At 43.1% G+C, this 16,960-nt stretch overlaps 1 protein-coding gene across 14 annotated transcripts in view; it reads left to right on the top strand.

Moving 5' to 3' along the window:
* TANC1 (tetratricopeptide repeat, ankyrin repeat and coiled-coil containing 1) overlaps nucleotides 1–16,960 on the top strand; it is a 239,857-nt gene that overhangs the window by 162,133 nt on the left and 60,764 nt on the right. For 8 of the 14 annotated variants that reach the window (XM_019457149.2, XM_019457190.2, XM_019457181.2 and 5 more), the window contains 2 exons: nucleotides 337–523; nucleotides 13,516–13,779. The exons of 2 other annotated variants lie outside the window; for them this stretch is intronic. In XM_019457149.2, the coding sequence (XP_019312694.2) occupies nucleotides 337–523; nucleotides 13,516–13,779 (451 nt within the window). Of the gene's footprint in view, nucleotides 1–336; nucleotides 524–7,467; nucleotides 7,655–13,515; nucleotides 13,780–16,960 lie in introns of those variants that run through there. 4 more of the 14 variants (XM_053908394.1, XM_053908383.1, XM_019457228.2 and 1 more) reach the window with 3 other exon arrangements.

Here is a 16,960-nt window from a genome sequence, read left to right as displayed (position 1 = left end):
AGAACCCATTTGTCTTCTGCAGACTTTAAATGAAAGGAAGTCTGCCTGCTTGCTATTTCTGTTTTATGAATGTGCATTCCCACTAAATTATTTCTAAGACTGCCCTTTTAATTAAAAAAAAAAAAAAAGAAAAGAAATCACAAGGGAGGGGGACAGAACAAGGATATTTCTCTTCTAAAATTTGGAAGACCACATACATATTAAGCTCCCTAGTTTTAAAAAGCTGTTTTCCGTGTTCCTGTTTTGAGTTTTATCGCTGTCGCACCAGAAACAAAAGACTGTGTAGCAGCATCCTGTGTAAAGCCGTGCTAACTCCTCCTTCCGTTCGTCTTGCAGTGCACAGCTCTAAGCCAAGGCATCAGTCCTTGCTCCACACTAACAAGCAGCACCGCATCTCCTAGCACCGATAGCCCCTGCTCAACCTTGAATAGCTGTGTCAGCAAGACCGCAGCCAACAAAAGTCCCTGTGAGACCATTAGCAGCCCTAGTTCCACCCTGGAAAGCAAGGACAGTGGAATTATAGGTAAGAAGCACACGACTCGGTAATGTAATGGCTCCATGTACGTCAGCCAGAGCATTCACCGGGCACTTCTTAAGAGGATTTTAGCGTGGTCTGTGAAGGTCAGTCTGCCAGGGCCCGCCTTGTTCTTCACAGACCGCGCTGGCTCCATGTGCAGCCGAGAGGATAAAGCATCAGCTTTTACATTCCTTGGTGTTTATTTATTTATTTATTTATTTATTTTCATAACACTGGGTTCATTTGGTTAAAAAATTTCCAGATCAGATCTGGCCTGTGAAGTTACAAAATTTTACCTCTTCATCAATTAATTCCATTTGTTGGGGATCTCATCCCACGAAGACATACACCAGGGCAATAAAATCCCTGCATATTGAGGCGTCGTCCTACCTCAATCTCAAGGTCATTTATTTCCTCACTTATTTCCAGGCGTTTGTTCTTTAGTTTCTTTTAATGGTATCTGACCGCTTGTTTTGAGGCCAGAATTTTGTAAGGATATCCATCCTGTGCCCCACACACCCACACAGTAGGTATGGGTGTCCTAAACTGTGGGTCAGGAGACACAGATTCTAGTACTGACTCTTAGGATGCTTAGCTGGATAATCACTTGCATAACATTTGAGTTCTTTGCACACTTCTTTCCTTCTCTGTAAAAGTAAGGATTCTGATTAGTTCAGTAGATTCTAGTCCCAGATGCACATTAGAATCAACTGGGAATTTAAGAGCCCTTGTTTTTACATCTTACCCCAGACAAGTGTGCCTTTATGTTTTTGCAGTTGGGGTTGGACACCTGTGTGTCTCAGGTGTCCAGCTTGGTGCCTTTCAGATAACAGACATGTGGGACCACTGGATGGATTGTCCGGGCCCTCCTGTGCTCCAGCATTGTGCTGCTGTTGAACAATATTCAGCTCTACTGAACATTCAGTTCCTTCCCTTTTTCTGAGTTACGCACATGTCTTTGAGGAGTATTTTGCATTTTAAGTAAGTGGACTGAACCTCACTTACTTCCACATTAGAATATAATTAAAGGGAATGACATCTCAGCTCCTTATTTTCTTTAGTCACCTTCTATTTCTTTCAAGTGTAATTTGCAAAACCAAGTTGCAGGTTCACGCACTGTATATTTTGGAGATTGCCCCAGAAGACTTGTGAGATCCCCGATGTAGACCTCACTGCAGCTTTCTGAGGGGCCCTCTGCATAAGGATGGCAGCCCGTGCCCTCAGTCTTCACTTGTTTCAGGCTTTCCAGTAGGTTTTCATTTTCTGCAGTTTTAATTGTCTTACCGAGATGCACTCACATGTCACAGCATTCACCCATTTAGACCACTCAACAGTTTTAGGTCTGCTCAAAGGCGTGCAACTATTACCACCATCTGATTTCAGAACATTCTCACCCCAAAAAGAACCGTGTAGCCATTAGATGTCACACTGCATTTCCTCCACACCCCTAGCCTCACTTGTCCAGTAGTCTGCTTTCTGTCTCTGATTAGTTCTGGACATTTCATTAAAATGGTGGCTTGATGGGGCACCTGGGTGACTCAGTTCGTTAAACGTCCGACTCTTGGTTTCGGCTCAGGTCATGATCCCACAAATTTGAGCCCTGCATTGGGCTCTGCGCTCCCATGCACCATGCAGAGCCTGCTTGGGATTCTTCCTCTCTCTGCCCCTCTCCCCCTCCCTCTCTTTCTCTCTCTCTCTCTTTATGTCAAAATAAATAAATAAACATTAAAAAAAAGATGGGGGCTTGAGGTTTCTGTAGCAAATTTAAATTCTTCCACTCAGTTTTAAGCCCTTACAGTGAGTTTATTCTACTGATTTCCTGTTCTCTCCTCACTCCACTTCCCCACCTACTGTTTAGGTCAACTAATTTTCCCCAGTGTTACTTCTGTCCTCACGCCCTCTCTGCGCTGTCCATCACTAATGGGTCTCTGGTATTCTGCGGTAGCCAGTTGACTTCCTTTACAGCATTCTTCACCTTTCTGAAATGTCCTCTCATCCATAGTTTACCTTCCTTCAGAAGAGGAGTTGGTCAGTGCTACAGTTTTTTGGGATAACCTTTCTCTTTTCATGAAATGATCTGCCTTTGGCCTTACATGCCTCTAATTATAACCAAGCCAGTTTCTTGTTTTGACAGAAACTTTTTCAGTGACAGAAAATGACCTTCATTCATTTATTCATTCCTCCTGCTCTCTGTCTCTCTCTCTTGTTGAGATACAGTGCTGCAATTTTAAAAGTGTTCTATTTTTTGTTTTTTTATTTTGGGGGTGGGCGGTCATGCACATGTGGGCAGGAGAGGGAGCAGAAAGAGAAGGAGAGAAAGAATCCCAAGCAGTCTCCACGCCCAACGCAGAGCCCAGCACACAGGGCTCGATCCCAGGACTGTTAGATCATGACTTGAGCTGAAATCAAGAGTTGGACACTCTGTTGATTGAGCCACCCAGGTGCCCCTAAAAGTGTTGTAAAGAGTGGAAAGAAAAGTTGCTGGTTTTGTTTTCTGTCGTGTCATTGGGAGATTGAGCTGCAGGAATACCAAGGCTCTTAATTAGTACTTGCAAAAGTACAGTTCTATCCAATCCCAGACTGGTTAGACCTCCTATCATATGCTCTCCATAGCACCTCAGTATTTTCCTTTAATTTACTTGTTCTGGTTTTGTTGTTTATTTTTGTCTCCATATGGATGGAGAGCGGTCCTCATTTATGTTATCCCGGCTGTCTACTGGGCTCCTAGCATGGTGTTGGGAATGAGAATTTAAGGAAGAATTGTTGCCACTATCAAGTTGCATCAAAGGAAGGAATGTTTAATTGGTTTTGAAAGAAGCTATGCAGTATTCCCATTCCAAGTTGGCATTGTCACATCTTTTAATGTTTGTCTTGTCGTTAAAGTTAAATGACACGTTTCATGTCACTGAGGCTGTCCTTCATTCCTTGGCTCCAGTCAGACACGTTCCCTTAACTCAGCTTTCCTTGAAAAATGGTGACCATTGAGATGAAGTGTTAGTCATTAGGCAGTGTACATCCATTTTTCACAGAAGACCCCCAGCTTTGGAAATTGTGCTTCTTACTGCCTTAGCTGATCTTCTGCAGGGAGTGAGGACTGTAGGCGGCTGAGAGGGAAACACTGCTGGGGACAATGTTCCTCTGTTCACTCTCCTTCCATGACCTGCAGAACTAGAACCTGTTGCCAAGGGATATAGGAGAGGGTGTGGTAGGGAGGAGAAGGGGGGAAAAAGCAAGTATTTCCTCTCTAGGCAGACTAGCCACACCTCTTTGAAGAGGCAGGATTGGTGGGGCCAGAGGAGGCAGAGTGCTTCCTTCTGAATCAATTCAGGGTATGCAGGTTTCATGGCCTCGTCGCAGAGCAGGGATCTGTGACTCAGTTGTGGTTTTGTGATTGCTGGGGGTGGTGTGTGTGCTTTATCTACCTGAGGAGCATGACTGTTTTTATAAGGTGTAGCCTGGGAACAGCAGCCTTTAGGCATCTTAAGTGTTCAACAGAGTAAAATATTCAAGAACACAGTGATCTGAATGGGTAATGATGAAGGTGAGCTACCTTGGCTTCCTGCTTTGGAAGGCCTGGCAGCTGCTTGTCATGGGCTGGTTGGGATCCCTGTTCTAAAGTTCCATAGGCCCTGGAGAGAGCAGGGAGGAAATTTCCATTTAATTTTCCACTTTAAATTGTTTAAGATTTGTCAGCCCGTGCACACAGTTGCTGTGGGATTGTGTAGTTTAAGGTAGCTGCAGGCGCCCATATGGAGCTCAGAATTGTATGCACAGTATTAGCACGGTTTATATAGGGCACTTAGGGGAAATTTCAAATAGTTTTAACCCATCCTTAGAAATTCCTGGCCCTCCTCTTACTATGTAAGCTGATTTCCATCTTGCCGATTATACTTAATCTACATGTTTTTGCTCAGCAGATGCCATGAAGGGAAGGTTCCGTTCCCACATGCTCAGACAGCCTTGTGAGGGCTGCCGTGGGGTGTCCTACTTCTGCTTCTGCTGGTTTTGACATGTTGCAGGTGAAGAGAAGTTTCTTTTTGGGAACAGCTTAGTGGGGGAGAGGGCAGAATAATGACCATTAGGAGAATTTCTTGGACCCCTTCCAATCCTTCTGTGTGGAGGTCAGAGGGTAGCAGATCCTCTGCCCTCTGTTCCAGCTTTATTGTGTCCTACAGAGGGGAGTCTCACTTCACCCTACTTTGACGAGGTCCAAGTTCTTATGATGTTCTTTTTTTTTTTTTTAATTTTTTTAATCTTTATTATTTATTTTTGAGAAAGAGAGGGAGAGAGAGAATGAGCAGGGGAGGGGCAGAGAGAGAGGGAGACACAGGATCTGAACCAGGCTCCAGGTTCCGAGCTGGTAGCACAAAGCCTGACGTGGGGCTCGCACCCATGAACCGTAAGATCATGACCTGAGCAGAAGTCAGATGCTTAACCGATTGAACCATCCAGGTGCCCCGCGTTCTTATGATGTTCTTTAGAAGTTTTTAGAAGTATCATAATTCTGTCATGCACAAATCCTGTCTCTGACAGCTGGATGGGGAGTAACTGAATTCCCTACAAACACATATATTTTTTAAAGTAAAATTTCCTACTCTGTAGATAGTAAAATCATTAGCATTACCTAGAGATTAGTGTCTGATTTTTCAAATTTGCAGTGTGAAGACCTTCTAAATGTGAAACTATACTCAATCAGAATAAGATAGCTTTTTAATAACTTGCTTTAAAGGGAAAACTCTGTAAAGAAGTGGCTTTTAAAGGGATTTCTTCTGTGCCTGAGAAAACATTTTTTCTTACTGACACTCCTTTGAATAAACTTGCTTCCACTGTTAACAAATGGAACTTGCAAACTGTGTTAATTTCAGCTCAGAAAAAAATTAAGTAGGTGTATTCACTGGAATGCGTGTGAATACCAGTTTGATTATTTTTTATTTTTTTTTAACAAGCACTGTTTGATTTAAACATACTGTTTAGTTTTTGTCTGTGCCCACATCATGATCAGTAGTGTGTGTGTGTGTGTGTGTGTGTGTGTGTGTGTGTGTGTATTTCAAGAAAATAGGTTATTTCTCTCTTTAGGAAGAAAGTGAATGCATATTGGATGAGGAGAAACAAAACCCAGCTTTCCTATCACGATTTAAAAACAAAATAATAATCCTTCCTATGTGTTAATAATAGATGTGCCCAGGAGAAGGACTTATAGGTAGTAATTAGAAAAATTCTGGCTGAGTAAGAGGCCATTAAAAGTTAGTCATCTGTCCCTTCCAGGCCCTTCTTCTGCTGTCTCCTTCTACCTGCTGACATTTATTGTCTCCGAATTACTTTCGTAGTATCCCAGATCTGTTTCCTGTTGAGAGTTGGTATTAGGACAGCTCCAAGAAGGAGGAGGGTTATTCTGAGTGGACCGCATCCACATCTCCCCCACTGGGCATGTGTCCCACACAGAGCAGGTGTGTTGTTCACCTGCCCAGCTTCCCAACACCTGAGCCACCACATTCCACCAGGCCAGATAGCTTTCAAGAGATTAAGTGCTCAGAATATGAAAAGGGTAAAGAACTTAGGCTCTTCCTGCTGCCTTTCCCCCGTTCTCTGGCGGGGAGGTGTGGTGCAGCTTGTTTTTGCTCTTTCTCCCTTTGAAGCTAGAAGGCAGGTGTAAATTTAGGCAGGGGCATACCTTCACAGAAACATTTCTTTTGCAAACGTGCTTGCAAGAAATACTGGGTACTTGATTAGTATCCTGCTGGTGCTTGCTAGAGTTTGATAATATTTGTTTTCTGCCCAGTAGCTTAGTATATTTAAAAAAAAAGTTTCTCGTGGGCTGACTTTTATCTTCCTGTGACTCGACTCCCTCCTAGGCTTGTAAAATGAGAGTGATTCCAGAGGTAGCTAGAGACCTTTTGTTCCTTTCATTTCCTGGACTTTGTGTCCCAAGGGAGATGATCATATGCATAGAGAGGCCTACAAAGAGGAATTAATTGTATTTTATTTTCATTTTAACCTGTTGTAAATCCTGCCCTTTTGATTTTATGCTAATACTGCCTTGTTGCCACCTGTATTGCCCTGCTTGCTACTAAATTGAAATGCTTTGAAATTGATTTGGTAATAACTATTTAGAGTGTTTGAGATCTGTGTTAATATTCATTTTGCTACATTGCCTGCAATTTAAAAAATCATGCTTAATTATAGAAGCTTTTTCTTTTTAATCTCCTGGGTGAAGGAGGAAAATTTGCCTTTACATGTATAATTTGGTAATATACTTAATGTGGGAAAGAAATCCTTCGTGATGATTCGAGGCAGCAGAATGCCTGCCGTAGTACTTGTATTCACAGTGTAGTTGGATTCTTCAGGCTGTTCTGTTGGTGTAGCAAGCATTTATTGGCACCTACTGTGTACCAGGAGCACGTTTCTTCAGCATTGTTACAATAAAGCCCAGGTACAGTATCTGTTTCCAAACTTGTCCACCTGTGGAACCAAAGAGTGGTCTTCCGCCCTTGGAGACCTGGGCAAGTTATCAATTACTGGAAACAGGGTTTAAAACATGGCAGTGATACCTCTTGATGGAAGATGTATGCTGTAGGTACGTAATAATAGCAACTACTGGTGGTGCCTTGTGCTCTTTTCTGGAAGAGTCCACAATTCTGGGGAGTCACTGGACTATGTCAGAAGCTCCAGTGTCTGTGCCTTCAGTATGCAGGTTAGGTGAAGCTTTACCTAAGCATGGCATTGGGTGTTATCACTAGAAAACTTCATGGTGTTTAAATCCACAGGCTTTTCTCTGGAGTCTGTTACCTGCTGTGTCAGACTGTGTTTAGGCAGTGTGGCCTGTCCTCCACTCTGCCAGTGCCCTGCGCCCACTGATCCTTTAGGTGTTTCCACAGTCTAAGGGACTTCACAAATACAGCTGTGAACCATGGCTTGGGTCCTTGGCCTTCCTGCATGTCATAACAGAGCATGCCTTGCACAATGCCATGAGCACTGAGCTGGAGATTTGGTACAGAGATCTGTCTGCCACAAGTCAAAGCATAGTGCCGGTGTGCAAATCCAGAAGGGGAGCAGGGCTCTGCAGTGCTTTATACAGGCCAAGCCGTTGTCCATCAGAAGTTGTGGAAGGAGAAGCCAGAAAGTCCCTGAGAGCCAAAGGTAACTCAGGCCACCTTCCCTGTGGCATTCCAGGCAAGGACGAGTTAGGTTGAGTGCCTTCCTTGGAGTCCTCTCCTTGCTGGGCTGAGGGAGGTAAAAGCAGTCACTCCAGGTGAGCTGCCTCTGTTCGCTGTGTGGTTGGTTACTTTGCAGGTGGGGCTGAGGGAGAAGCCCAGTCTGGTGTTTCTGGTCCGAAGGTTTCAGGCAGGCTGGTTTCATCCATGCAATCCTTCCCTTTGTCACCTGGGGAGATGCAAAATACGGCACAGCAGCCTCGAACTGTGTAAGGAGTTGGGGGTGAGCGAGGGAAGAAGCGAATCCTGTCAGGCCAGGAGGACCAGGGCGTTGGGCACTGTGTGCTTCCTCGACTCTTCTCTCTGCCCTTCACCCAGTCTCATTTAGACTCGAGTTTCTCTTTCCAAAGTTGTTAGTGATCTTTATGCTGGCAGGTCAAAGGAGGTGGTGTATCTATAGTATAGCTGGGATTTTCTTTTTTCATTCCTGTCTCCCACTTTTCTAAGCAACCATTATGTCTTTTTCTTGTTTGATCTTTAATTCATTGGTCGAGCGTTTTGACTTTTAAACTTTGTGTCAATCATCATACTGAATATAGGAGTTGAAAGTGTTTCTTTGTTTTTTCAATGCTACTCTATTTTCAGTTGTGTAGGGAGGAAAACATTCTTGGGTATTCATGATATGTGAGGCACTTTACATACATGTCCTTATATCTGATTTTGTCCACAACCCAAGGAAGGACAAAGGACTCTGTTTATAGAGCCCTGGCTTTGAAAATTGGAGAACACAAGACCGTCTGTGGAGTGCTTGAAACAAATGTCAATTTGTGGGCTTTTTAAAAAGTCTCTTCAAAATATATTTTGTGGTGTATGATTGTATTAGAATAAATTAGGGTGATGCCTGTACATAATTTGTAAATACATGGGTTTGGGATACATGCTCCAGTTTTTCTGATAGTGTGGCATGATCAGAACGGCGTGGGGCACCATGACAAGGCTTCAGGCTGTATGCAGCCTTCCTGCCTGTAGGACTGTTAGGAGTATTCAGTGAGTTGACATATGATAAGGTCTTAGAACCCATACATGGTAAGCACTATTATATTTCTGTTAGCCACTGCTCTTATTTCCTGAGGCTGCTTTATACTTAATCCCTCCCCAGTGGATTTGAAATGCTTACAAATAGACATTTAGTAAAATAAGATTTTTTTTCCCCATGATGATATGAGCTGAGGAAAGAAAATAAAAGCAAGTGAAAGAGCGCAAGGGAGGGAAGGTGAGGGGGGGGATGAATGAAGGGGGATGGGAGATACAGGTTTCTATTTAAGGACTGAATAAGTCATGAGGATGAAAGGCACAGCACAGAGAATATAGGCAATCGTATTGTAGCATATGGAGACAGATGGTAGCCACGCTTCCTTGCAGCTAGCACAACATAATACAGAGTTGTTGAATTGCTTCCTTGTACACCTGAAACTAATGTAACATTGTGTGTCAACTATACTTAAATTTAAAAAAATAAAAATGCAAAACAAGGGTGAGGTCAGGAGTCAGGTTCATAAGACTTGATTCGTTTTGCTTCTCAGTGGGCAGAAAGGTTTAGGATTCCTAGCAGCCTGTACAAAGAGACACAGTCAGATACCTAATTATGATGTCTGTAAGGTAAAGACAAAAATGTGCCCATCACTAGTACTCTGCCTGGAGGTGCTTACCCCTTATGGGTCCTCGGAAGGGGAGAATTTGAACCGAAGCCTTTTGCACTTTTCACATCTTGTCTTTTCTCCACCTCAAAGGGAGACAAATTCTGCTCTTTGGGACACTTGTTTGATATGGCCTTTAGTTCCTCAACAATTCTGGACTAATGCTATAGTCATTTTAATTTTCTTCTTATTGTTCCTTTAAACTGTAACTTGATTTAGATCCATCTGAACTACTTACTGGGCCCTGGACTTAACACTGATCTTTTAAAATTCTATTTTAAGTGTACATTCAATATATCAAAGAACCTTCAATAGGCAAAGAAAAGGGTGGGTGCAGGAAAGCTGGGAAAGGAAAGGAATACAGTTTTATTGTAGTACTTTATATAGCAAAACATTTAATGTCTCTTCCACTTCCTGGTTGCTGTGTGCCCATGACTGGCTTCTCTCCGCGAGCCCCTGCCTGAGGGCTACTGTTTTTAACAAGGCAAAGTTCATGAACTGCAAAGTACTTTTTAGCCACACACACTTAGAGAACTTTTGCTTGTTGAGAGCTGTGTAAGGCAAGGGGAGTTTCAATACATATTGTGTAGGCAGTCAGAAAGGCCGGTGTTAGACCTACCACTAACCATGTGTGTGTTTGTGTGTGAGAGAGGTGGGGGCGGGGGGAGAGGGAGAGATTAGTCTTTCCCAAGTGCATTCCATATCTGTAAAGTGGGTTGATGGTTCTTAGCCTGTCCACCCCTTCTTAAGCACTGGTGATCATGTATATGTCCTAACATGTTTTGAGTGTGCATTGAAGTAGCCCTTTGTGCTAGTAGGTTTGGTTAAAAGTGCCATTACTACATAGGAATGAGAACACGCCGTCCCTGGTTAAAAGGCGTTTGCAAATGGTGTGCAGAGTCAGAAGTAGCACGTGTGAATCAGTGAGCAGGACCAAACCGAATTTAATACTAAATTATGAGAAGCAAAGTCTAATCTCCTAGCTTGATAAAACTTGAGGTTTAATCATTTAACAGAATACTGTGAAGTCACTCATTTAACAGAATACTCTGTGTTGGAAGAATGGTAGAGACCCTGTCTGAATGATAATGGCCAGTCTTAATTGACAAAAGCTGGCATCTGTACGAGTTGAAGAAATAAAATGTTAGAAGTTTTGAGTTGTTAGGGAACTTGAAAGATCCAGATCTCCAGAAAATATCAAATGTCACTTAGTTTTTTTTCAGGTGGTGCTTTTTTTTTTTTTTTTTTTTTTAAGTCATCATAGTGGGCATTTAGTTCCCGGTGTCCACTCTCTGTAAAGAGAGCTTTCCTACTATTCTTCCTTTCTAATCTTTTACTCTAATAAACTTTTGCTTGCTGCTCAAGAAAATAAGTAAAGTCATCAGAGTGAAGATGCTGCCATAGGGGGGTGTGTGTGTGTGTGTGTGCGTGCCTGTTAACATGAAAGTGCCTGATTAACTTAATAAGGCATTTGAATTTGTTAGCCTGGAAGAAAAATAGGTATTTTTGAGTAGACTGTCATTTGTTGTAAGAACCAGCTTCTCTTTCTTGGCGACTTTGTTGTTGCCCTATCCGGTGTGCTTCTTGGGTCATACAGGAAAACTGCTCTTGTTGGGCCTGGATCTGCCCCATTGTCTCTGTGTCAGGGCTTCATTGTGGGGCTACACTGTGGGGCTTCAAGCTGTGTGGGCTGCATCTGGTACTGCAACGTAGGGAGGAATACTGTGAAGGGGGGCAGTCTTAGTGGGAGGACCTGTGGCTGGAGAACTTCTTGCCTGCCTGCACAGCAGAATGTGTGTCTTAGCTGAACACTATGAGGGCAGTTGGGAGAGTCTCCTACTTAGAAATACATTATGAACTTACCCTCATTTTGAAATGGCAACCCCATTTTGGAATTCCCTTTTCAGCTATTCTTCCTGCAGCTGAGTGTTTTCCTCCTGCACCCACTTTCCTGCCACTCATCAGTACCTGGGCACCTGTGGCTGAACAGTGAGAATGGGACTGCCAGCCTGTCCCTGCAATCTAGGACCCCTGACCAGGTCATCCGTGTTCTGTTCTGCTGCCTCTGGTGCTGTCATGGTAGCAGGAACGAGGGAAGTCCCAGTCCCTGATCACACTGCTTGTGGACTGAGTTAGGACTCAGACCTTTGGGGGTATGACTCTGATGTGTGTTGTGCTTAGGGAAAGCAAATGAGGAGAAACCTCACTCTGACTTTCTTTGTATTTTTTACCTTAAGAGTATGTGCCCCCAAATAAAGCAGCAACAAAATAAAACCAAACAAGTCACCTCCACCCCTGCTGCCCCCCTCCCCCCACCCCATCACTTCCTGTAACTTAGATATTGGGGTAGCCTGGGAACCTAACTAATTATGTCTGCAGCAAGAGCATTCTGAGTCCCAAACAGTGGGCTAACAAAGGAAGGCCTGTAACAATCACAGCTTATTAACAAGATTACAGTTAATAATAATTAATAAGCAATGATCTCACTGATAGAGTATTCCTATGAAGCATTAGCACACTTCGTGCCATATAGTAACCTGAAATAAATGTTAGTGGCTGCTATTACGATCATCACCAGCATTTTCAGGGTGGAAAGAGTCATGCTTGCCATACTTATGTGCATATGAATGGTCCATTTAAAAAAACAGGGCTGTGACTGATTCCAAATAGATGGAGATACCAGTTTTAATACTGTGGATAGAATACTTGGAAATGTTGGGAATGATGGCAGACACCCTGGGGTGGGCCTGTCCCAAATCAGCTTAGATTTTTGTTGGAGACAGAAAATCAAGTCCTGAATCAATAACCGTAAGATTAAATGTAGCGTCTCTGAGCACAGCTGGAGGAGAAGTTTGTTCATTTGCTTATTCATTGAGCGCTTAGTATGTGCCAGGGGCTGTGCTCTTCAGAAAAGGGAGGTAGATACTCTGAGGCTCCAGTGTGTAGGAGGGGTTTTTAAATAGGGAGACAAGCAGTGGATAATGAGTCCACACTGGAGCAGCAGGACTAAAGGACATTTTAGAATCGTGACAGAATGTCCTCTGTCACAGCGAGGAAATTATTTTGTCTTCTAAACCTTAAAGAGTGTTGTAAAAATAAACAAAACTCTCTCAGACCCTTTGATCCTAGATAAGCCTGTTGCAGCTCATTCACCAGCCTGCTGATAGTATGTATTGTCCGGGTTATATTGATGAAGTAACTTAATCCAGGTGGCTGAGTTCTATTGTACCACACTCTGATCTGCCACATCCCATTGAATCTCTCACTTATGGGCCTAGACTGTGTAGATCCAAACAGGAAACACAAAGGGAGCAGAGGACATGGCCCTTGTTCTCTAGGACACAAGCCAGTGTTGGGGCTGTGGTAACCTGTGCTCGCAAGGGGCTCGGGTCTTTAAATTAGAAGTGGCTATTGGTAGAAGCCATGTAGGGTGAATATTGCTGTTTTCTTACATCATGTTCCTCCTCTTTTGCCAAGATGGTTTTCCATGCTGGTTTTCTTTCTTCAAGGTTAAATTCTGTAGTCAAGCATCGCTTCCTATGCTTGTGTTTTCTGTGTGCTGGGAGGTTTTCCACTCTATGCTGCTAAAGGAGAATAAAATCACGTCATTCTTTCTGATTCATCTTGAACAGATGCTATAAAGTTTAATTCTAAGGATCAAATTCTCTGCTTGACTTTATAATTGTATTTTTGTTCTTCTAGAATCTCTCCCGCATCTTTTCTGCATTAACCATTGTATCACCGTGTCCTCTGCCCCATATACAAATGTTAATTTGGAAAAAAAAATGTTTGTAGGTTCAAAGGAATTTAATGAGATATGAATTCTTTTGTGAGCAATTTATCTTTGTTAAGAGGGGATATATCATCTCTAGATTACATAGGTTTACTGTTAACTCTCAGATACTTTTAGACAGCTTTTTCATTATCTTACCAGCCTTTGTTCCCTGGTAGAATGACTTAGTTTATTTCCCGTGATTAGCAACATTCTTCTAATGTACCAAAATACATTGTATGAAACATAACTTTGATAAAAATCTGTGTGGACCGGAAAAGTTTCATTGATCACGGGGAGGGCAGTATGCTTGTGTTAACTCTCAGCAGCCCCAGCTGTGCCTGGCCTCCTTCAAAGTATTTTGGTCTCTCATTTCAGCCACAATTACAAGTTCATCCGAAAATGATGACCGGAGTGGCTCCAGTTTGGAATGGAATAAGGACGGAAGCCTAAGGTTAGGGGTACAGAAAGGAGTGCTTCATGATCGCAGGGCAGATAATTGCTCCCCAGTGGCAGAAGAGGAGCCCCCTGGGTCAGCGGAGAGCGTGCTGCCCAAAACTGAAGCCTCAGTTGGAGATGGTCCAGTCCCTTATTCTCAGAGCTCCAGCTCGCTAGTAATGCCACGGCCCAACTCAGTTGCAGGTAAGGTCATGCCTCTCTCCAGAAGGGTTATCTCACTGGGTCTGAGGTGCCCCATGCTCACTCTCTCCACTTGGGAATCTGGTCCAGACACAAGCCAGATTTGTGATCGTGAGTCAGGCACTTACCTTGTCTATGCCTCAGTTTACCCACCTGTAAACATGATAAGGCTGCCCTTAATGGTCTTTAACTGATCCTTCCACTCTGGAATTCTTTAAATCTAATATTTAGACTCTATGGCACTTCGTGTATGAAGGAAGAAAGTACCAAAAATTTTGTCCTTGTTTTTGGTACTTGAAGCTTGAGTGAATTTGTACCTTCTTATTATATGTTGGTAAACAGGGGTCGTTTACAGTGAGTTTGTTAATACCAACTCAAAGAATTTTGAATCCAACTTTCAAACTAATTTTTTTATAATCGAGGCTCATCATACAGATAGGAGGTCCTCTTTCTGTATCCTTCAGTTATAAGGGAGCTCACAGCTTAAACCATAAGCAGCCCAAGTGTGGCCTGTCAGTCAAGGAAATGAAAACGGGAAAGACAGGCACTCCTTAGTGGAATGGGGTCAGCTGGAACAAGAAGGGGATACAAAAGGGGTGACTGTTGCTAGTTGACAATCGGTGGTCCTCAGACAAGGAGAGCAGTTTGGGATGGGTGAAGACAGGAACTCTGTGTCCAAGCTGTCCTGCCTGCTCTGACGGTCCCGAGTTTCTAAACTCCACGCTCCTGGGTTGAATTTAGAAGATGACCTTGTTGCAGTTATTCTCTGTTACCAATATAGCACTGAAAATTCCCCCTCTACTAACACTCCCAGGTTCTGTCTCCCTGCATCAAACGATTTTTCTCTACTGTTCCTTGGGGATGTGGCCAGCCAGACTGGTTGTTCTTGGGCATTCTTTTTTCGGTGGAACTCTGAAGCAGCTGATACGTAAATGGCCCTAATGGAAAAGTTCTGAGGCGCAGCTCTAATTCACTTTCAAAGGAAGTAAATGGCCTTGTTCCAGAAGAGGGATTTGGCACGTCTGCCAGAGAGAAATACTGGGGAGCATTATGCGTATTGAGTGATGGTTCTTCCGAAAGCTTTTATGCCCTCCCACCACTATCCTGCTACATACAGCAAAGTGTGTTACACCCAAGGACTTTTAGACTGTGTCTATCTACCTAGTTATGATGAACGATTCATTTATATGATCCCAGAACCTGATAGTTTTATTGACTTCAACAGAATAGCAAACTTGCATTCAATTTAATCAAGCTATTTTAAAATTAGTAAATGCATTAATACATTAATAGTGTTGGAAGCACCCCATTTAGGGTTATGTTTTCTGCCTGATGTTCTTTCATGTGATCTCCTGGCATGTGGAGTGACAGTGGGTGTGAGCTGAGTTTTTCCAGGAGACTGCGGTGATTATAGAGCAGCGCTTTCTGATTTCTGCTGTGCTTGTTCATTAGCGTCTCTGTACGCACTTGAGCTAGACCTCCTGTGGAATGGGAGGGTGTTACCTCTGGGTTTAAGCCTGGCTGCCTGGCCTAATGGGTTTGCTCATTTCTTCTGTGTTGCAAATTTTATAAACTGAAAGCTTGTTTTGGAAGGAAATAAGCAAGTTCCTTACCTCATGGTACCTTTTAACAAGCAGGAGTCTGGGAGAAACTTCACTGCCTGCCTTCCTACCCCTGAAGCTGGACCTTAGTTAAGAAGTAATGGCAACTCATATTAAACAAAATAATAATAATAATAATAAAAAGTAATGGCAAGACTTTTCCAGTATCATTGAAAAGAAAAGATTCAGGTCATAAAGACTGTGTGTAGCACTTTGTCTAGTGATTAGAAGGCCAGCTGTTACAAACAGGGTAGTAAACAACCCTCAATGTTAGAAGGCCTTAAATAATATGTCACAGACCATATATTGCAATTCCTGGGAATTATTTGCATCTGAAGATCCATGCAAACACAAATTGCCATTTGGGAAACATCAAGTGAGTACATTTGGCATATGAGGGCAAGAGTAAGGGCTGGCAGATGAAGGAAAGGCAATACCAGGCTTCTGGTTGCAGCTGCCCCAAGGGACCTGCCTGCCCCTTCCCCCAGGGAGTGAGCCTATGGAAGTGAGTTCCTGAGGTTGCCAGCCTTTACTGTCAGTGAGCCTGTTACAAAGAACTGTGGTTGTCTGTTCACTGTTGTGTCCAATACAATGAAATCAGTAAAATTCTTACGTCAAAGACTATAAAAATAAGTTGGCTAGGTTTGGAGATTGTTTCACTGTACAGAGATTTTCTTTGTAAAGGTATCTGTTGGAGCGGAATTGGTTTAAAATGCTGCAGTCAGGTTATTACTTTATACTACATCAAATGTGTGGCATGGGCACCTCATTCCTTTATTAGGAAACAGGAGGAGAAGCCTTTAACATGATATCTTAGATAATCTAGAAATTGGGTAATTAGGTTCCACTGTTTTTGACTAACTTCTTTTTCTTTTGAATTGCTAAGTGGATCGCAGACACTGTATTTAGTTTTCTAGAATACCAACAAACAGAATTACCAGCCAATTTTCTTGAAATTCCAACCGGTCATTGCCTCGACTTAATAGTATTTACCTTTGATAGGTTAGTCCATGGTATTCAACTGATGTTTCTTTTTGTTCCAATTAGAGAATTTTCCTTCTGCTCCCTCCACCCCACTCCACCCCCTCAAAAAACTCTCCTGCAGCATCTTAAAATACCCTTCTCAGATGGTCGATGTGATGTGTGTGTATGCAACAAGTGTGTAATTTAACCATAGAGCTACTAGCTGTAGGTTTATGGCAGCATAAAATTATTGTTTTCCCTCTGCTTTTTCTCAGCCCTGAGTTGTGTTGAGGATTTTTGAAAACAGTTATCGTTAAATACTGGAAGTGAGTCTAGCTGTTGTGCTGGTAATATCTGAGACTCTACTGTACACATGTGTGAGAAGGCAACATTTGGTCCAGGTCGCCTGCTCTGGTAGGTGTGGAGCACCTAAAGCTTCACTGCCCCAACTCAAGTCTCTCTCAGTGGCCGTGACAACGCTGTAGGAAGCGGTGGTAGCTGGCAGCTCCTGTCTTGCAGCCCCACTGAGCCAGGAGATGCAGTCTGTTTCGCTGCATCTTAATCCCATTTGCAATGGAGAATCAGAGCTGCGGAGAGGGTGAGGCCACTTTGTTGCACAC

The sequence above is a fragment of the Panthera pardus genome, unplaced genomic scaffold, assembly GCF_024362965.1.
Source record: "Panthera pardus isolate Hobbes unplaced genomic scaffold, ASM2436296v1 HiC_scaffold_10, whole genome shotgun sequence".
Classification (NCBI taxonomy): domain Eukaryota; kingdom Metazoa; phylum Chordata; class Mammalia; order Carnivora; family Felidae; genus Panthera; species Panthera pardus.
The sequence above is the reverse complement of the archived record's forward strand: the minus strand, read 5'-3'. Positions and strand labels throughout refer to the sequence as shown.